This window comes from Zalophus californianus, chromosome 8 (assembly GCF_009762305.2).
Source record: "Zalophus californianus isolate mZalCal1 chromosome 8, mZalCal1.pri.v2, whole genome shotgun sequence".
NCBI classification, from domain to species: domain Eukaryota; kingdom Metazoa; phylum Chordata; class Mammalia; order Carnivora; family Otariidae; genus Zalophus; species Zalophus californianus.
In genome coordinates, this window is record NC_045602.1 from 49,047,906 (window position 1) to 49,069,959 (window position 22,054).

At 41.9% G+C, this 22,054-nt stretch overlaps 1 protein-coding gene across 2 annotated transcripts; it reads right to left on the reverse strand.

Annotated features, from left to right (window-relative positions):
• Window positions 1–5,281: 5,281 nt before the first annotated feature.
• Window positions 5,282–21,899, reverse strand: POLE4 (DNA polymerase epsilon 4, accessory subunit). Of its 2 annotated transcripts, none has more exons than XM_027623216.2 (4): window positions 21,617–21,898; window positions 20,983–21,067; window positions 20,283–20,324; window positions 5,282–8,970 (listed from the first exon to the last, which is right to left on the reverse strand). In XM_027623216.2, exons 1-4 carry the CDS (start codon window positions 21,830–21,832, stop codon window positions 8,915–8,917), a joined length of 399 nt encoding a protein of 132 aa, XP_027479017.1. In that variant the 5' UTR covers window positions 21,833–21,898; the 3' UTR covers window positions 5,282–8,914. The 2 variants fall into 2 exon arrangements, with proteins under 2 accessions (XP_027479017.1, XP_027479016.1); XM_027623215.2 differs by lacking the exon at window positions 5,282–8,970 and adding an exon at window positions 10,845–11,164 and having other exon boundaries at window positions 21,617–21,899.
• Between the last annotated feature and the right edge of the window lie 155 nt (window positions 21,900–22,054).

Sequence of the window (22,054 nt, forward strand, 5' to 3'; positions counted from 1 at the left end):
TCAATAGATATCCTCCCACATGCAAACAAAAAACTGAACAAAGACATTCACTGCAACATTGTACGAAAAGCAAGGATTGGAAAAATGCTGTTTACCAATAGAGGAATGGCTAAATAAACACCATTTGTACGTACAGTGGAACACCACATAACAGACTTAAAATTAGGTGCATGTGTGTGCTGGGAGGGGAAGGAACACCTCTAAGATAGATTACTAGGTAAAAAGCAAGGGACACGAGTGTGGGTATGATATGGCCCTATCTGTGGAGGCTTTTGGGACTTGGGGGGGTGTTTTTTGGATGGAGCCAGAATCAGTTGGAATAGGGTGCAGGAAGAGAGTAAGTTCATTCTTTCCCACCATTTCTGCTTAAACTCACACCGTGGATTTGTTCTTACTCTGCTCTAGGAGGACATTGCTTGCAGCTCCCACAGTTCTCGAGCCACTGCTAGATCATCGGAAAGCCCCCAGTGACATTCACTAATAAGGAAAACCTCATTTTAGTAATTTAACACTCCAGTTAGCGTAACAACTAAAACTCCAGTCTTGTCCAGTGTAAAACCTCCTTCCCTGTCAGGCTGGACTGACAGGTTGTCTGCGGGTGGGTGCTGTTGGGGGTGGGGGTGGGGGCGGGGGCGGGGGCACGTGTGGGGGCGAATTTGATTGTTTCCCTCCCCCCTCACCTCACCTCTCCAAACCACCTGCTGGCTATAGCTACTGACCCTGTCCCCAGCCCAGCCTGGGATGCAGGGGAAGAGGGTCTAGAGAGAGAGGGTGGTTTCTGTGGCTGGTGCAGAGGCTATGGAGCCGGTTTCTCTGAGTATGACAGATACAGAGCTTCCAGATGCTGGTTTTACAGAAAGCTGTTATGGGTTTTGATTTTTCTTTTTCTCTCCTCCTTTTTGGAGCTTCTCTCACTGGGACCCATTGGTATGGAGCCCTTCAACAGGAGCTGCCTTTTGTCTGGCTCTGGACAACCCTTCCCTCAGGCCCACAGACTCGTTCTGTTGGGATCATATGGTCCCACCAGAAAATCCTCTTGGATGGGAGAAGATATTTGCAAATGGCATATCAGATAAAGGACTAGTATCCAAAATCTATAAAGAACTTATCAAACTCAACACCCAAAGAACAAATAATCCAACCAAGAAATGGGCAGAAGACATGAACAGACATTTTTCCAAAGAAGACATCCAAATGGCCAACAGAAACATGAAAAAGTGCTCAACATTACTCGGTATCAGGGAAATCCAAATCAAAACCTCAGTGAGATACCACCTCACACCAGTCAGAATGGCTAAAATTAACAAGTCAGGAAACGACAGATGTTGGCAGGGATGCGGAGAAAGGGGAACCCTCCTACACTGTTGGTGGGAATGCAAGCTGGTGCAACCACTCTGGAAAACAGTATGGAGGTTCCTCAAAAAGTTGAAAATAGAGCTACCGTACGACCCAGCAATTGCACTACTGGGTATTTACCCCAAAGATACAAATGTAGGGATCCGAAGGGGTACGTGCACCCCAATGTTTATAGCAGCAATGTCCACAATAGCCAAACAGTGGAAAGAGCCAAGATGTCCATCAACGGATGAATGAGTAAAGAAGATGTGGTGTGTAACACAATGGAATATTATACAGCCATCAAAAAAACAACCGAAATCTTGCCATTTGCAATGACATGGATGGAACTAGAGGGTATTATGCTAAGCAAAATAAGTCAATCAGAGAAAGACATGTATCATATGACCTCACTGATATGAGGAATTCTTAATCTCAGGAAACAATCTGAGGGTTGCTGGAGTGGTGGGGGGTGGGAGGGATGGGGGGGCTGGGTAATAGACATTGGGGAGGATATGTGCTATGGTGAGCACTGTGAATTGTGTAAGACTGTTGAATCACAGACCTGTACCTCTGAAACAAATAATACATTATATGTTAAAAAAAAAAAAAAGATAGTAGGAAGGGAAAAATGAAGGGGGTGGGAATCAGAGGGGGAGATGAACCATGAGAGACTATGGACTCTGAGAAACAAACTGAGGGTTTTAGAGGGGAGGGGCGTGGGAGGATGGGTTAGCCTGGTGATGGGTATTAAGGAGGGCACGTACTGCATGGAGCACTGGGTGTTATATGCAAACAATGAATCATGGAACACTACATCAAAAACTAATGATGTAATGTATGGTGATTAACATAACATAATAAAAAAAAAAGAAAATCCTCTTGGGTGGGACCCAAAACACCCCTGGGCTGCTCCCCAAACCCACCTGTACCCCCAAAACATACACCTTTGCCCCACAGCTACTGAAAATGCATCTCAACTGGAGGGTAGCTACCCCTCTTCACTCAACCCCGGGTAGACAGTTTCAAAGTAGCCTTTTCCACCATCTCCCGGTAGAAATAGTTACTCTCTTTATTTCTAACAAATGCCAAGAAATGGGGTCCGGCTCTCTGGGAGATGGCCTTGAAGCCCTGCTCACTTGACCAAGCACACTGACAACACTCTCCAAAGAAATCTCTCAGCTTTCACACCCTCTACTCTTACTGTCCACAGGGAGAGTTGCTAATGCAGCCAATGTTCTCTTAAAATCTCTTAGTACAACCTACAAAGGCAGTTCAACCGGTGCAAACATAAGGCATCTACAGTGTTGTTGCAGGCTTTTGGGCCTCACTCAAAAGGGAGAAAGAGTACCGTTTCAAGATCTTTTTGCATATGCATACACCCATATATATAAAAAAGAAAGGTTCTGGATCATACAATAAATAATCCATAGCAATCAACTGGGGGTGAACTGGGGGACCAGGATGAGAGGGAAATTTACTTTTCATTGTATACGCTTTTATATTTTTAATCATTTTTATGTTGTTATACATTACTTTTAAAACTAAACAGAAATCTAGTGATACATTTTAAAATATGAAGGAGATTTGTGCACATCAAGATCAAAAAGACCTCATTTCATACAATGGTAAGTGAAACACCAAACAGTTACAAAGTATATAGAAGAAATGATCTCATTTATAATAGCAACCAAAGAGAGAAAATATAAGACAGGAGCAAAATCTGCAAGAAGTAAACTTTCAAATTCTGAGGGATATAAAAGAATAATTGAATAAATGGAAAACCATATTCTGTTCTCAAAAGACTCAATAATTTAAAGATGTCAGTTCTTCCTAAATTAAACTATAAATTCATATGATCTCAGTAAAAACGGTTGAACTGTCTTTGTAGGTTGTACTAAGAGAGAAAGAAGGGGGAAAGGTAGAAAGGACATCAACTGATAAATTTTTCAAAACTGTTTAGAAATACAGAAATAAATACTAAAGAGAGAAACTAGAATTGTCGTGCGTGGCTGGGCGGCTGTGTCTGAGGAACACGGCTGGAAGGGCGGGGACGGGCAAGGCTGTTTCTCATTAGAAGCCCAGCCCTACCTGTCCACTCTTCACTCTTCTCTGCCCTACTCTGAGCCCCTGGAGGCTGACCTTGCTGTTCCTTGTCCTTGGTTCTGCTTGAACTCAGATAAAAAGGGTGTTCCTTTACTACAGTCTCTTGAACTTCCCGAGTGCCTTTGTTTTCTGCCAGGACCTTGACTGATATGAACGTTGTGACTTTTTAAAATTTTGTACATGACCAAATAACATTCTTAAAAAAAATTAATGGGCCGTTTTCTTAAAAATGCCAAAGTCGTGAATAACAAATCTGAAGATCTGATACGGATCAAAGAAGACAAAAAAGACATGAAAACTAGATAAAAGCAATGATCCTGTATTGCATCTGGCTAAGAAAAAAATGACTATGAAAATTACTTTAAAGGACATTATTGAGACGATTGACAGAATTTAAATAAATCCATAGATCAGAGAATAGCGGGCGCCTGAGGGGCTCAGTTGGTTAAGCGACTGCCTTCGGCTCAGGTCATGATCCTGGAGTCCCGGGATCGAGTCCCGCATCGGGCTCCCTGCTCGGTAGGGAGTCTGCTTCTCCCTCTGACCTTCCTCCCTCCTCTCATGCTCTCTCTCTACCATTCTCTCTCTCTCTCAATAAATAAATAAAAATCTTTAAAAAAAAAAGATCAGAGAATAGCATTGCAGCAATGTTCAATTTCCTGATGTTTGTCATTGTCTCACGGGAGGGATCATGTCTGCAATCTACTCTTGAATGGTTCCCAGTAAAAATTGTACAATACTAACATATGTAATAGAGTGCAAGCAAATGTGCATCCAGGTGAAGGGAATATAGTTCTTTGTACTAATCTTGCAACTCAAGTCTGAAGTTATTTCAAAATGTAAAGCTTCCAAAAACATAGATGGGTTCTTTTGACAAAAGTTCTAAATACAGAATTTGGTACCAGTACATGAATAGATAGGTCAGTGGAACAGAAGAGAGAATCTGTAAATACACCTCTCCAAACACGTATGAGATTTAACACATTTAAAGGGAGCATTTCAAAATACCGTGTGCTGAGGGTAGGGATGGGGATGGATTATTTTTTATATGGCATCTGTTAAACAGAGTAGCCATCCGGAAAAGAAGTAATGAAGGCTCCCCATTTCACTCGATGGGCCAAATGCCAGATGGATCAAAAACTTAAGCCGTAAAAGAAAACAAAAGCTACTAGAAGAAAAACCATGAGAGGAGCAGACTTAGCAGGAGGCAGAGACCACCTCCCTAGGAGTCAGTGTGCAAGACACCCGTAGGTCCAGGGCCTTTGCAGCCGGCGGCCGGCTCCCAACAAGCCCCCAGCCAGTGCTCAGCAAGGGCCTCTGCATAGAGAATGAAGGAATGAGAGAGCAGAGAGGGGAGGCTCTTGTTGGTCAGGGGCGGCTCCAGCAGGGCTGACAGAGGCAATGGGGCCCCGCTGAGGAGTCCCAGCTCAGGGGACAGCCACGGTGTCCCCAGCAGATCTGCCCTGCGGGGGTCTCTGGCTGTGATGCTAGTCATCCAGCTTCCCATTCTTCCCACTTTCCAAGCCTGCTTCTTCGGCCTACTGCCGATTCTGTGAGCTACTTGACGTTAAATTCCTTTTCTGTTTAAAATCACCCAGGTTTGGGCGCCTGGGTGGCTCAGTCGTTAAGCATCTGCCTTCGGCTCAGGTCATGATCCCAGGGCCCTGGGATCGAGCCCCAGAGCCCCATGTCAGGCTCCCTGCTCAGCAGGGAGTCTGCTTCTCCCTCTCCCACTCCCCCTGCTTGTGTTCCCTCTCTCACTGTGTCTCTCTCTGCCAAATAAATAAATAAAATCTTTAAAAAAAATAGAATAAAACCACCCAGGTTTATTTCTGTTGCTTGCAACTTAGAATGTTAACTACACACACACGCACACACATGCATAAATGGTGTGTGTGTCCATATATATATTCTATATGTCACATATATACTAAATTGTATGTTTTTTTTCCCCTTTTTTGCCTTAAGATCACATATGCGTGAACATGAGCATGCATACAAAATTGGCAGGCGAGCATAGCAAACGGGCCACAGTGGACACCTACGGGGCTGGGAGCTTAATGGTGGAGCTAGACTAAAGGGAATGCCACTTTTGAATCAATCTTCTGTGTTGTTACGGGTCTTTTTTTTTTTTTTTTACAGCAATCATAGATTTACATACTGCTTTTTTAAACTATAAATATTTTAACATAATTTTTTTCAAATAAATCTTTTACCTGTCTCACACCACAGCCGGAGTGGGGGCGCCAAGGCCAGAACAGAGCAGCAGGCAGACCCGCCCCCCCCTCACGGAGCAGGCCGTCTAATGGGGACACGGACAGGGCACCAAGCACTGATTCCACAGCGTCATGAGTCTTAAGATGGGGAGAGATGAGCCCTGTGGGGGCCATAGGGAAGGGCGCCCACATCACCTAGAGGGAGGCCAGGAAACGTTTCCCAGCCGTTACACTTGGGGTCAGCAAACAAGAAGAGGATGCGCAGCAATGTACAGCAGGCCGAGGGAACAGCACCCACCGGGCCACAGAGCCCACGGCTCCCTCAGGAAATGCGGTGGCTGGAGCACAAGGAGGGCAGGGAGGAGAAATGAGCACAGACAGACAAGCAAGGTGGATCACAAAGACCTCGTGAAGGTCTTGTAAAGTCTGCTTCGGCAGCTCGGACCTTACCCTGAGGGCCAATAGTTACTGAGGCTTCCGAGCAGGAGAGCTGGTCAGACCTGGCCTTTGGCATATCAGTCCTAGGATTTTCCCTCCAGTTTACATCAGCCGTGACAATTATTACTGTCAGCGGAGCACTCCTGCAAAGTCTCCTCTTACCTTCCAGAACACTGGGCAGGGTTTTCCTAGTGTCACCTGGAGGAGGACCATCCATCCATCTATCCCAGCTTGTGACTCCTGGCTCCCCCTGCCAGCCTTAGTAGGCACTTGCCTCAGGGCTGATTATACCGTCATTCCTAAACCACTAGCTATTATATAAACCTATGAAATCAAACCTCAGATAAATCTCAGCCCTTTCCAGAAGCTTAATGCAGAGGAAGCCCCTTGTGAAATTCTCTGAGGGCAGGCCTGTTCAGCTACTCGGGGCCCTGTAGGCGACATTCGTGAACCTTAGGGCACACCACCATCAATACCTCACTCATCCTTTGTTTTTTTTAAGATTTTATTTATTTATCTGAGAGAGAGAGATCACAAACAGAGGGGAGGGGTAGAGGGAGCGGGAGAAGCAGGCTTCCCGCTGAGCAGGGAGCCCGATGTGGGCCTCGGTCCCGGGACCCTGGGATCATGACCTGAGCCGAAGGCAGACACTTAACGACGGAGCCACCCAGGTGCCCCTCACTCATCCTTATTAGCACAAATACCGATCTGCTGGCACCTGCTGGTATATTCGCTCTCCTCTCCTGTCTCCCAGTGCCACCCCAGCTTAGGGTTTCCTCTTGTCCTGTGTCCACGTGTCTGCTATTAGGCCACAGTCTATGGCTCATGCTCTGAGCTTGAGCGTTTCCCATGACAATGAGCTCTTGGGAATTTTCTCTCCCCAATTCGGTTATGTCTGACATTTTTCTCTATAAGGACACACATTCTGACTTACAGATCTTTTCACTTTTACAAAGTGCTTCATGAAATCACTGTGATTCATGTCACTCACAATTAAGAATGACAATTAGGAGAAAAAACAACTTGGTTTCTTGTTTTTAGCTGAACCATACAGCAACAGTGGCACGAGGAGGAACCCTGAAATTATCCCTAAGATTTTCAGCCCGCATTCACCTGGTGAGTATTTTACTACCTCAAAACACCAAAAGCACAAAGTTTCTTTTTGCAGCTAGGCAAATAAGCAATACAATTGCCCGCTGTTTTGAGATACAGTCTCTCGGTTACTTGCTCTGAAATGACGCATTACTTTAAAATGCACTGAGAGTCTTTAGTAAGTTCATTATCTTCAGTGTAATTTAAAAAGCCAAACGTTGATCTCTGCTTTGTGCCATTCTGGTGTGGCATCCCTGAGAGAAGGATAGATGATTTCTACAACTATCCCTGCCCAGAGGAGACCAGGTCGGTCTCTATTTATCATCTCTAATAGGGTAGAGATGTGCTAATGAGCAGCGCCTCAAGAAAACACCATGAAGTGATGGGCACAGACACCTTTTTAAAAGCATGTCTTTCTCCACTCACTGTACTAGACTCAATTAGGGAGTGGAAAGCAAAAGGGGCTTGTTGTCTGTCTTGAGTAAAAGCTCCCTGGCTCTGTCTTGAGTAAAAGCTCCCTGGCATCTCCAAAGAGGTCCTTCACATTGACATTAATAAACTCAGTGAGGATGTCTCAGGCTAAGAAGCCTGAGATTGTCAGCACGTCAAAATGAACCTTTTTCTCGGAAGCAGACTCTCATTAATGAAGCTCAGTGTCTGATGTGGAGACACGTCTCCATTTATGGTATTTCCCTCACGTGTGCTTGGAGGAGCCCGCATTTCTTATTTAGAGCTTTTGTTACAATAGGCGAGTGATGTTCCAAATAGAAAGGGCTTCACTGCTCAGTAGCATTGCTGGAGATGGACACTGGGGTTGGCAAAAGCTGTAGTAACAATGCCTAATGTTGACTCAATACTCTGTGCCCCACACAGTGCTGAGGGCTTTACTGGCACTATTCTGTGACCCTCCTTATGGAGTAATGACCGTTATTGTCACCGAGGCTTAGGAATGTTATTGTGCCCACATTTCTACAGTCAAGAGTTCCAGAGAGAAGATGCTGTGGCTGAAACTTCTGGCTATTTACATGAAGTAAAATTAAAGATGTATACTCCTGAAACCAATATTACACTATGTGTTAACTAATTATAATTTGAACAAAAACTTGAAACAAAATAAATTTTTAAAGTAAAATTAAAAGTTTAGTTCCACATTTCAACTGCTCAGTAGCCACATGTTGCAGGTAGCTACCACATTACAGCCACGTGTGGCTACAGCGTGAATGTAGAACTTTGCCATCATCACAGGAAGTTCTCTTGGACAGTACAATATAGAAGGGAATGACAAAGCAGTAAGTTGGAAGGAGCCCAGATCCCACAGTGACCCCATGGACAATGGGAGTTGGATAGGACTGCAGTGTTTGAAGGAACCTGAATGGAACAGGCTGACACAGCTGGTCAATGGGACCACTGGACTCTGAACACTGGCTAAGGTTCAAGCTACCCTACCTAACAACTTGTCTCTGGAACTCCTTCTTCTTTCACGACTAACCAGTGCCCTCTACTGACTGGCACATTCTTCTTCATATATTTGATCAGGTCTAGTTGAGTCTGGGAGCAATTCAGCCTCTGAAATGTTTGACTTAGAGGTTCCACTTTCAGAGGGCAATCTTCCTAGCTTATTTCCAAATTCCTGGGGAGATCTACCATCACTCACATACTGGAGCACATCATATGAGCAAAGGGCTTTGATCTTGTGCTTCTGAGCAGAGCCTCACACTTGTTTTCCTTTACATTTCACCAGATCTTGCAAACAGGGACAACACGTTTCTGAAGTTCAGGTAACCTGCAGTGAAAGAGCAGTGAGAATTCTGTTTTATGATGGACACATTGCTTAGAAAGAATCTGGGAGGCTTCTGGGCCACAATCCATAGGAAAAGTGTAATTGTCATTTCTCAGGAAACTCAAGAGTTAATCCCTAAGGTTGTCACAGCCTTAACCTGATCTGGCAGAACAGAACACATCCAGTAAGTGGTGGTCTAAGGGTGGCTGCCTTCACCAAGGGCTCAGGAAGTCAGCTTCCCCCTGCTGGTTATGGCCCAGGAATGCGGGAGCCTCTGGACTCCTGGGCCACCTGAAGGCTTTATGCCAGCATTCCAAGGCCACTTCTTACCATGACATGGCTACTTTATAAATGATGAATCAGTTCAACAGACATGCATGAAGGACCCATGAGCTAGGCACTGTGCATCGTGAGGACTGTACAGACAAGGAGTGTTGATAAACTAGAGATCACATTGAGTAGATTCAACAGATTTACAGATAGTCTCACTGAGGCCCTCCTTTGGTTTGAATCTTTCTCCACACTGTTCTGTGCCTAGTCCTTTCCTTGATGTGGGACCTTCACCAGATGACCTACAAAATCTGATTACTCCCCTCTTACTTCTTAAAGAGTGGTGGTGGTGGTTTTCCTTCAATTCCTCTCCATTCCAGACATTCTACATTCATACTTTACCGCCCCCTGCCCTTAGAAGGGAGATTTACATCTTCCTGTAGATCAGTAGTCTGTGGACCACTGGTGGGCAGGAAATGACTTGGGGAATTTATTTGAAAAAACTATAATAGAGATTCTTGGAACTCCACCCCGAGATTCTAATTTATTAGGCCTGGGGTAGTAAGGTGCAGAAATGGGCATTTCAAACAAGTGCCACAGATGAATCTGAAATATGGTCAAGTGTTTCAGTTTCCTGCTGCTCTCCGTAACTACTACTTTCCAAGTACTTTGCCTTCCTCCTGATAGATCACCCAAACCTTCCCTTAAAAACCAAAATTTAGCCAGGACCTAAGGGAGGGGAGAATAGGGAGTTACTGTTTAATGGCTATAGTTGCAGTTTGAGAAGATGAAAAATGTTCCAGAGTTGGGGCGCCTGGGTGTCTCAGTTGTTAAGCGTCTGCCTTTGGCTCAGGTCATGATCCGAGGGTCCTGGGATCGAGCCCCACATCGGGCTCCCTGCTCCACAGGAAGCCTGCTTCTCCCTCTCCTACTCCCCCTGCTTGTGTTCCCGCTCTCGCTGTGTCTCTGTCAAATAAATAAATCTTAAAAAAAAAAAAAATGTTCCAGAGATGGACGATGGTGATGGTTGCACAATGTGAATGTACTTAATGCCACAGAACTATACACTTAAAAATAATTAAAACAGGAAATGTTAGGTTACATATATTTTGCCACAATTTAAAAAACAAAGGAATGGATATTGCTACACGCTGTAACAAAAACAAACCTTGAAAACATTACCTAAGTGAAAGACACCAGATACAAAATACCACTTATCTTATGACTCCACTAATATGGAGATATTTTAAAATTGATTGTGGTGATAGCTGCACGTATCTGTGAATATACTAAAAACTACTGAAAGGTACATTCTAAATGGGTGAATTGTATACTATGTGCATTGTATCTCAATAAAGCTATTAAAATTTAACTGGTTTTAAATCTAGGATCACATTTATTTAAACTTCTGAAGACCTTAAGTGATATCCCATAAGTTCTGAAATCACATTCTGGTGACATATTGGAAAAAAGCAAATGAAAGCAAATAAATCAAAGGACTGAGGTTTAAAACAGATGGCAAGAAAGATCAGAAGGTCTGTGGCTGCACATGCTGGCTCTCCAGTCATCATGGCAAGAACAAAGGCAAGATTATAAAACACACTAGGTTGAAATTGATCAGAGACCTTTATTATAGTCCTCATCATTCATTAAGCAACCTACACAAATTATTTTCTTTTCCTCTGCCTCCACAGAGGCTGCATCCAAGCCTGAAATGGAAGACACAGTAGTGGAAGACCTTGTAGAGAAAAGCTAATAGGTGAGATCTCTGCTTATCCCGGCTTAGGTGAAGGTAGAACAGGAAAAGCATGTGAGTACAATATTCCAAATAGTCTGTTCTTCAAAGCTGAGGCCTGCAGAAGGGCTGGCCAAAGGATGCAGGTGAAAGCTCACAAAACTGCTGAGCTCAGCCATCAATCCAATGTTCCTAAAAAAAAAAAAAACAAAGAGCAATATGTAAAGCAAAGTGCCTCAAGAACTGGATGAGTGTAATAGACCAGGCAAAGTTCAAGTGGAAGCTGCACTGGTACTGGCACATCTCTAAGACTGAAATACTCATTTTGAGGCATATCCATCCAAAAGATCTCAGAGGATAAACATGTCACTACAGAAACTGGGCAGCTGGGAATTAAGCATACTGGTCCAGAGAGTTAGAATTAGAAGTAGGGAAAGGGCAAAGAGGTTGCCGTGTTAGTTGAGTATTTGGAGATTCCAGACAAAGCGTGATACAAAATAAATGAGGTAAGTTTTCTAAGCAAAAAGTTTATAATCTTTTGATAAATTTCCAGTTCAAGATGGGGGAACTGAGCCCACAAGTTTATGTCCTCCCATCCAAGATTCCATTCAAAAGGAAATAAGGTTTTAAACAGAGAATGGGGCCCATCAGCAGTTAAGAGATTTCAACAAAAAGCTGAATAACAGAAATCTGATTGAAGTATGTTTATAAAAGAGCAGGAAAAAACATAAGCCTAGAACCAGAAGGAGCAGCAGAGGTGGGAGCCCACCTGCCCAAGAGACTCATGGACAGTCTCCACACAGACACCGGGAACGACAAAAGAAGCACAGGCTAGAAAGGGTTAATGACCTGAGGGTCCACGTGAGAAACAGTTGGCCCCACTTCCCTATAACCCTTCCAGCCTGGAGCGTTACCAGAAGACAAAACACTTAAAGCTAAATGGAAAAAAATCAGAGGGCTCTCTTCCAATAAACTAAATAAATTATCTGAAGAACTAGAGAAAGCCTCTGAAAATGCCAGCTCCCCACAGTAAGGCTTTCGGGGCCCCAGTAAAACATCTGATCCCACCTCTGCCCACCCTAAAGTAAAAGTGCCAAGCAGAAACCACCTTCGTATACACAGCTTCCAAACAGCCTTCGTACTCCCTCATTTCTAAACAGAATGAAAAACTGCAAAATGCAAGGAAAAACTAAAATTTATTTAAAAAAACAAACCTAGAAAACAGATAATTCAGAGAAAAGAACATATAAGAAAACAAAGCAAAAATAACTCTAAGTTAAAAAAAAAAGAATCAGCTGCTTCTTTTGATAAAGGCAAATTCCAGCTGAGATCAAATGATAAAGCTGACTGAAATATTTTTTTAAAAAAAATCCTCCAAGCACTGAAGAGGCATCAATAAAAGTGAAATCCAAGATCTAGAGAAAGCAAGAACACAAAGTAAACCCAGCCTCCAAATCTGCTTTTGCCCTGAGGTCATTGCCAGTCCAAAAGACAGAACTGAGAAATTCTGGCTGAGTCAAATCTGACTCTGCCCAAGTGAAAAGGTTGAATTTTTTAAAAAGCTGTAATCCCAAAAGGCTATACCCCCCAGAGTAAAGCTAGACTAGAATTAAATCAGCCCCCTTACAGACTTGCAGGCAGGGTTCACATATATTAATTACCACAGTGAGCCAAGAATCCTCAAGTCTTGGATTAGGACTAAGGAGATCCTGAATTTACACATTCCCCTAGGTACCTTGCAGCAGCAAATGAAAATCTTTGGAGAAATGTTTCATCACACAGGCCTCTAATTATCCAACAAATAATTTTTTCAAGTACAATGACCAATACACCAAGGTAACTAGGCATAAAGAGGAAAAAAGACCATGAAACAATATCAACAGGAACAAGTCAGGCACAAAAAAAAAAAAAAAAGTCAGCCTCAAAAGGCTGTGGATATTAGACTGGACAGAGACTATAAAACAACTGCACTTACTTTGTTTAAAGAAATAAAATACAAGCTGCAAAACATCTAGAGCGAATACAATAACAAGTGACAAAGTAGATTTGAAAAATAAGCAAATGGAATTCACAGAACTGAAGATACAGAAACAAAACAAACTAAAAAATCAACAGAAAAGTTTAAGGATACAAGACCACCAGAGAAAGAATCAGTAAGCTGGGAGATCAGAAAAAAACTACACAGAAGCATGGAGAGGCAAAATAATGATTGAGGTTTAATATACATTTAATGGGAATCCTAATGAGAAAGGAGAGAAAGAACAAAGCAGAGCCATTATCTGAAAAGACTGAGACTTCTCCAGAACAGATAAAAGACATCATCCATAGATTTAAGAAGCAGACCAGAGAGGGAAATCTGCACGTAGATACATCCAACTGAAACTAAAGAAAAATCAAAGACAAATATAAAATCTTCAAAGTAACCAAAAGAGGACAAATTAGCTTCAAAAGATTAACAGAGTAACAGTGATTTCTCATCAGAAACAATGGAAGCCAAAAAACAGTAGAATGAGAGCTTCAACATGATAAATAACTTTCCACCTAAAATTCTATATTCAGCAAGATACCCTCAACAATGAAAATAAAGGCTTTTTCACCACCACCACCCTCCAAAAAACCCATACTAAAGGAGACCCATACTAAAGGAGTTCTAAAGGATTTACTTCAGAAAGAAAGAAAATGATCACAAATGGAGAAGCAGAAATATAAAGGCAAAGATATAAATATGTGGATAAATTCATCTATCTTTGCCTGTATAATACAGCAGTAACAATGCCCTACGTGAATTGACAAAAACAAAACAACAATGCCTGACAATAATAGCATGTTTGGGAAAGAGGGCCTTGTACAGACAGTAGTTCTAAGATCTTATTTTCTTGAGGACAAGATAATGGTACTATCTTTAGGCTCTGATAAAATAAGGATGCATACAGTAACTTGTACAGTAACAATTAAAAGAATAAAGTATGTAAGTTCTTGAGGTAAAAAATGAAATAATAAATTGACTTAGAAAGGGCAAAAAATTGAAAAAAAAATAAAACATAAAATAGGACAAATAGGAAGCACAAAGATGGCAGATTTAAACCCATATATACCACTAATTGCATTAAACATAAATGAACTAATGCTCCAGTTAAAGAAAAAGACTGTCAGCCTAAATTTTAAAAAATAACGCAATTATATTGTTTACAGATATGGAAAAGTAAAAATAAAAAGATAAAAAAAAATACATACCATGCAAATACTAACAAAGAAAGCTGGAAAATTTTAGAAGTATTAGACAAAATAGTCTTTAAGGCAAAAAGCACTACCAGAAGTAACAATGGTTAACTTATAAAAAGTCTCAAATACTTAACTACTAGTAGCCTACTGTTGACCAAAAGTCTTACCAATAACATAGCTGATTAGCACATATTTTGTATGTTATGGGTATTATATACTGTATTATTACAATAAAGTAACCTAGAAAAAAGAAAATGTTATTAAGAAAATAAGGGAAAAAAATACATTTAGTGCTATACTGTAAAAAATCCCCACATACCCACACAGTTCAAACCTGTGTGGTTTGGGGCACCTGGCTGGCTCAGTCAGTAGGGTATGCAAGTCTTTTTTTCTTTTTAAGAATTTTATTTATTTAGAAAGAGAAAGAGCGTGCATGTGAGTGGGAGAGGGAGGAATCTCAAGCAGAAGAGCTGCTGAGCAGAGAGCTTCATGCAGAGCTCAGATCTTACAACCCTGAGATCATGACCTGAGCTGAAATCAAGAGTCCCGACGCGTAACAGACTAAGCCACCCAGGCTCCCCAGGCATGCGACTTAGCCCCACAATGGGCATGGAGCCTACTTAAAAAAAAAAAAAAAATGCCCCCTTGGGGCACCTGGCTGGCTCAGGCAGAAGAGCGTGCACTCCTGATCTTGGGCTCATGATTTTGAGTCCCATAGTGGGTGCAGAGATTACTAAAAAAATAATAATAATAAATTTAAAAAAAAAAAAAAAAAAAAACCTGTGCTGTTCAAGGGTCAGCTATACTATGAAGAACTTCATGCCAACAAATTTGAAAATTTAGATAAATGTAAAATTCCTAGAAAAACTATAATTCGAGGGGGAAACAGGACAGGACTGCTTCAAAAAATAAAATAAACCCAAAATGATTCCAGCATCACCCAAAAAAATTTAATCAGAAATCTTCCCATAAGGAAAATTCTAGCCAAGATGACTTCATTGGTGAATTCTACCATTCAAATAAATAACGGGGCGTCTGGGTGGCTCAGTGGGTTAAGCGTCTGCCTTCAGGTCAGGTCATGATCCCAGGGTCCTGGGATGGAGCCCCGCATCTGCTTCTCCCTCTGCCCCTCACCCCACTCACTCACTCTCGTGCACACGCTCTCTCAAATAATAAAATCTTTAAAAAAAATTTAAACTAAAAAAAAACAAATAAGAAATATTTCCAATCTTACAAAGTTTTCTAGAGAACACATAAAAAGGGTACACACACTCTCCAACTAATTTGTGAGGTTCACATTCAATAGGAAAAAAAATGCCAATCTCTCTTTAAAAACAGTGATACAGGGGCACGTGGGTGGCTCAGTCAGTTAAGTGGCTGTCTTCCGCTCAGGTCATGATTTCAGGGTCCTGGGATCCAGCCCGCATCAGGCTCCCTGCTCAGCAGGGAGTTTGGCTTTCCCTCGCCATCTGCCCCTCCCCCACGCTCATGCATGCACACACATGCGCACACTTTCTCGCTCTGAAATAAAATCTTCATAAATAAATAAAATTTAAAACCAGTGATACAGCATTTGCAATCTGTTAAAATCAATCTACAAAAAAACACAGAGTTAAGTATAATTAATGGGGACACACTGAAAGCTTTCCCTTTGAAATCAAGATGACTGCTATCAGCACATCTATTCAACACTACACTGGAAAATCTGGCCGAGAAAAAAGGAAAGAAAAAAGAAAAAGATAAGGATTGGGAAAACTTCACAAAATTGCCACTATTAGTGGGTATTACTATGTAACTACGGAAATCCGAAAGAATCAACACAAATTAGAATTAGCGTTGAGCAAGATGCTAGGTACAAAATAAGATATAAAACCAGTTATATTTCTATATACTAGCAACATATGAAAATTAATTTTTTCTTAGAAAGATGCCAATAACAAGAGCATCCAAATTAATTACTTAGAGGAAAGCATCTAACAAAATATGTCAAGATTTCTTCCTATAAAATAAAAAAACTTTATTTAAAAAAACATTAAAGATCTAAATAAATGGAGAAATATACTATGTTCATGTACTGAAAAACTCACTATTATAAATATATTGTTTCTCCCCCTAAGTAATCTATAGATTCAGTGCAATCACAATCAATATCCTTTTTCTGTGGAATTTTGCAAGCAGATTCTAAAATATACATGAAAATGCAAAGAATCAAAAATAGCCAAGACACTTAAAGAACAAGGTAGGAAGATCTGTTCTTTCAGATAAAGCTACCATAATTGATACAGGGTGGTACGGACATGGTAATAGACACAACGGATCAACAGGTGAACAGAAAATCGAGGAACAGCCTTGATCTATCACAAAAGTAGCATGGCAGAGAAAATTATATGGAAAAGTAGCTATCTAAATAATAAGAAAAAAATTAGACCTTTACCTCAGTCCGATACACAAAAAAGTCAACTGTGGTTTTAGGAAAGATAAGAAAAGTATAAAAATTTTAGCATATAGGAGAATGACTTCATGACCTTGGTGTAGGGAAAAAAAGTCTTAAACAGGAAACAAATAGCATTACCTATAAAAAAAAATTAACACATTTGACTACCTTTAACTGAGAACTGGTTTATCAAAAGGTACCCTAAAGGGTGAAAAGACAAGTCATAAACCAGGAAAAGATATCTGCTTCCCATATGATGAAAAAGATTCACATTCAGAAAAAATAAAAAATAAAAAGCATACACACACACACACACACACACACATATAATCACAGATACATACAGTTATAAATTGGTATGGAAAAAGACAAAATAACCAGGACAAAAATAAGACACCACCCCACCTCAGAAAATGGACATGCATATGAAAAGATGTCACCAGTAATCAGGGCAATGCAAAATAAAAGTACGATGCAATTACCATTAACATCTCTACCAGATTGGCAAAAATCAAATACCAAGTGTTGGTGAGAATGAGGAGCAATGCGAATTATCATACACTCTAGGTAGAAATGTGAATCAGGTATGTAGGAAGTTCAGCAATATCTGCAAAAGAGGGAGATATACATATCCTATGTCCCAGTAATTTTACCCACACACATATACACACATCCCTAGAGAAATATGTGTAAGAATGTTCACAGTGACGAGGGAGCAGAAGGCAAGCTGAAGACAAAGCATCAATAGCGCACTGCTTGTAACAGAAAGAAAAGTTATCCAAATACCCACATTAAAATGGTTCAGTTGTAATACTGTCACACAATGGTATGCCATACAGCACAGAAAACAAGAGATATGTGCAACCACACAGGTGGATCTCATAAATGTGTTAACAAAAGAAAACAGCCCCAGGACAGAAGATGACCGATGAATGCATACAGTCTGGTTACATTTTTAGAAAATTCAAAAAAATATAAAACCAAATCCTACTGTTTAAGGATGCATGCTTATGCGGTAAAACTATAAAGAAAATCAAGTAATTACCAAAAAGTCAAGATACTGTTATGTCAGGAAAGAGGATGGAAAGATCTACGATGAAGAAAAAAATATATATGGAGTTTCTGGAGGCTGACACTATTGTATCTCTTGACCTAGCTGGTGGTTGCAATGGTGTTCATTTTATTATTTATTGACTTTATATTTGTTATCTGTGTTCCTAAGGAAAGGCTTAGAAAAAAATATACATAAACTCATCTGCATAAAATATCCAGAAAATTACACAAGAGACTAATAACAGTTGCCTACAGGGGAGGCACCTGTATGAGAGATTAAAGAACAGAAGAGGTAGAGGAAGTTCTCCATGTTTGGAGAATTATTCACAGTACTGTTTTTCAACTACTACACTCAACCGATAAGTAAAGCATGGGAGATTTTAACTAGGATAACAAGATATGTTACCAGTCTTCACAATGTCAAAGTACAAGTATGGATGACACCAAGTAAAAGCTAGAAGTGGGTTAAAAAATGGGAAAGGAGGGGCGCCTGGTGGCTCAGTCGGTTAAGCATCTGCCTTCAGCTCAGGTCATGATTCCGGGGTCCTGGGATCGAGCCCCACGTCAGGATCTGCTCTACGGGGAGCTGCTTCTCCCTCTGCCTCTGCCTGCCTCTCTCTCTCTCTCTCATGAATAAATAAATAAAATCTTTAAAAAAAAAAATGGGAAAGGATGGTTCCACTAATAGTCATACCTTCCAAAGTGGGGAGTTAACCAAAAAAAATAGATATTTTTTTAAATGTTTTATTTATTTATTCATGAGAATCAGAGAGAGGCAGAGGGAGAAGCAGGCTCCCCGCCTAGCATGGAGCCCGATGCAGGGCTCAATCCCAGGACCCTGGGATCATGACCTAAGCCAAAGGCAGACGTTTAACCATCTGAGCCACCCAGATGCCCCAAAATAGATATTTTAGTATGTTACGTAAACTGTAAAGGTAACAAAGGAACTAAAAATAATGATATAACTTCCCAAAAATCAGAATGGAGGGATTTATGGAGTTAGGTTACCTAAATCTTCATTTATCACAGCTGGAAGTTAACAGATAACATCTGCAGTTGAAAAATCAAGGATGAAGCATATTATTTAGAAATGTAAGTAAACACCTGAAAAGCTAAACACAAACAACAGGAGTGTGGAGCAGGAGCTGCATTTCATTGTAAGCCATTAGAGAGCTGATTTTCAAGCATGGATACTGCCTTGATTAAAAAAGAAAAAATAATTTTCTACTTAGAGCATATATATCTAAGGACATGAGAACATTTTACCAGGTACAAAATATAATACTGACTGAATCCACAATTGCTAAAATGGCCAAAATTCAGGTCTACTAATGTAGGCAGAGCAGAGGAATGCAATTACTGAGATTACTGGATCAAAAGATGAAAATGAATACGGCCACCACTTAGGGACCATTTATCAAAAATCTAAGCTAAGTACTATGCCATGGTGGAGACCAGAGTAGAAAATACATAAGATCTCTCCACTTCTATTCCTGGCACCTCCCAATTCATTGTCCACAGGTCTGTAGTGTTAAGTCTTTAAAATACAAGTCTGATTATATACTCTTTGAAAAGTTGGTAATTAAAGATGAGCAGGTAAAGTAGGCTCCGAACATATTTGGAGAACTGATAGGAAGTCAGTCACAAGAAGTTGCTTCCTCAGGTAGGCAATTAACAAGTTGTTTTTAAGAAAAATGAATAAACAGAAAAAAAGGATTAAGAAAGATCTACAAATTGAAAGAATACTCAATAATCTAGACTTGAAGCTAGCCATGGGAATGTATCTTAAAACACATTAAAAAAAAAAAATGTATCGAAAGGGTGAGAAGCCTAGGCTGATATACAGAACAAAAGAGAAAAATAGTGAAATAAATACATCCAGAAAGGATTTCTGAAGGTAATGATGCTTGAAGGAGATAATGTGAACACTCTGGTATTGTAAAGGTGAGAATGAACGGAAAGCGCATGGTTGTCTCATATTCAATCAGAATATGTGCAGGGAAAAATAAGCTGACCGGATTTAGGAATTATTGGAGAAATAGATACCATCCAAGAGAAGACAGCTAAAATAAGGTATCTCAAGTATTTTCTACTTCAATGACAGACTTAGTACACAAGTTAATGCAAAATTCTTAAGAACAGACAGACACAGGCAAGTACACAATCTCCCAGTGGCAAAATAATCACCTTATACAGACTGTTGAAGAAGAAAAAAGAACAAGAAGCAACACTTTAAATGTTGGCAATTGCTTCTGATCTCTAGCATTATGATGAGGGGAAGATTATATAGCATTATATGAGGGGAATGGAGATCAAAGTAGGAAACAAACTTCTCCATCCACCTAACCCCACTAGGATCTTTATATATTCCCTCTCATTTTTTTATAATCAGCAATTTTCAAGAAAAAGTTCTAGTTACCCAAGAGAATTAGAATTGCTAAATCTCACTAGATTTAACATATTAGTTTTTCCCAACTTAATAGAAAGTAGGGAGAAAGAATTATCCCTAAGAACCAAATAGCAGTTTTATAAGGTTCTGAACTCATATCATTAGCATGGGATAGACAGGTGGAAATGATTACCCATTGACAGAGAACTCACCTTCCAGAAAAGCAAATTCATCCACAGCTTCTATTGCATTATCTGAAACACAGAGTAAAAGGACATCTGACTAAGTCTGGTCATTTGGACATCAACCCCTTTAAAAAACCACAACTCACATAATAAAGGGCATGACATTTTATGCAAATAAGGGCATTTATATAAACTTTGTCCCCTGCTGTCATGAGATCCATTTCTACTCCACCACCAAATCTTACATAGCAGCTGTCTCTCTACAAAAGTAGGAAAACTCTAGGTAAACCCTGTTCAGTGGAGACAACCTTTTTGCTCTGAAAGTCATCAAAGGAGAGCGTAGCAAAATAGAAGGGAAAGTGGGATTAAGGTATACAAAAGCCTACACATGCGCAAGGGTTACCAACTAAAGAGGCAGAAATTAAACCCCCAGTTTCTGGATGAAAAAGAAGTGTCAAGACTGGTACAACATGGCAAAAGGTATAAAGGGGTCTAGTCAGCTTTGACTCCTTTCATTGCCTACCCCACCACCTCTCCAGCCACCCAAAGCATAGGGACTCTAAAGGTTAGGATTTTCTATCACTGTGCCAGTCCAACAGAAAACATAGGGAGAGACCCTGTAGCACCTCTCACCTTACAGAGGTGGCTTCTCCCCCAGTGAGAGGGAAGCCTCCCCCAGCCCTCCCTTCTTTGCCCCCAGGTACCGAATACCACAGTGACATTCTACCCAAATCTCTCCTCTGGAGGGTTTTCCTCTTTCCTTGTTGAGCACAGCAGTAGGCATCTTTTGCAATGGTCTCCACAAACAGTTCCTGTGAGGCGAGCAAGGAGAATTGAATCAATAGGTTCTAGCACAATTCTTGTGAGCGCTATTTGAGTGATGGGAGGGGAGTGAGGGGTGCTCTACAGACGTGCTCAGTCCTGGATTTCATGAGGGCCTATTATTCCCTTTCCGCCTACCCCGGTAGTCCATGACACGTCCCTCATCCCTCACTTGTAAATCCACCCCACTCATTCACTTGACACTCCTACAAGTTACGTTAGACACTCGAAATACCACTTAAAGTTGTTGTCCAAAGCCCTTACGACGAGGCAGGTGTTAACAAACAAAACTACTGCAGGTATGTGACTCTTGCTCCCAGTCTTCTCTCCTACACTTACGTCTCAGAATCCCGCCCGGAACCTCACTCACCTCCTTACGCTACGCACACCCAGTCCAGGCCCTCCTCCTCCCTCGCTTGCCCCGTCCCCAAGCCACCCCCGTCGCCGCTACGGCCCGCCTCCCGGAAGGTTCCTGAGGCCCTGCCCCTCGCCACCTCTCCGCCCCGCAACCCCGGGTGGCCCTGACGCTCCCGCCGCACCGCGGCTCGTGCCAGAATGAAGATGGCTTCCTGTCCCGCGAGGGTCACGTCGGGGTCCGCCTTCACCAAAGCCTTCACTCGCGCTAAAGGCAGCCTCGAGAGACGAGCCCCGGGCACACTCGTCGGGGCTTGGGGCTGCGGAGCCGCCGTCTCCCCACTGGGCCCCTCCTCCTCCCGGGGCGTTCCGCTTCCAGCCGCCGCCGCCGCCGCCGCCATCCGGGCCCCGAGCGTGCTGCGCGCGGCCGCCGACTGTGCGCGCGCATGCGGCGCCGGCCCCTTTCCCGCGCGCGCTGGGGGCCACGCCCCCTGTGGCCGCGTGGCTCCACCCTTTACGCGGTTGGACGCTCGGGCGGGCGGGGACCGGCGCTGGGCGTGGCGGCTCTGTCCGCTGTTGCGCTTCGCCGCCGCTACGCTCGCGTGGACTTTTTTCCAGGTCCT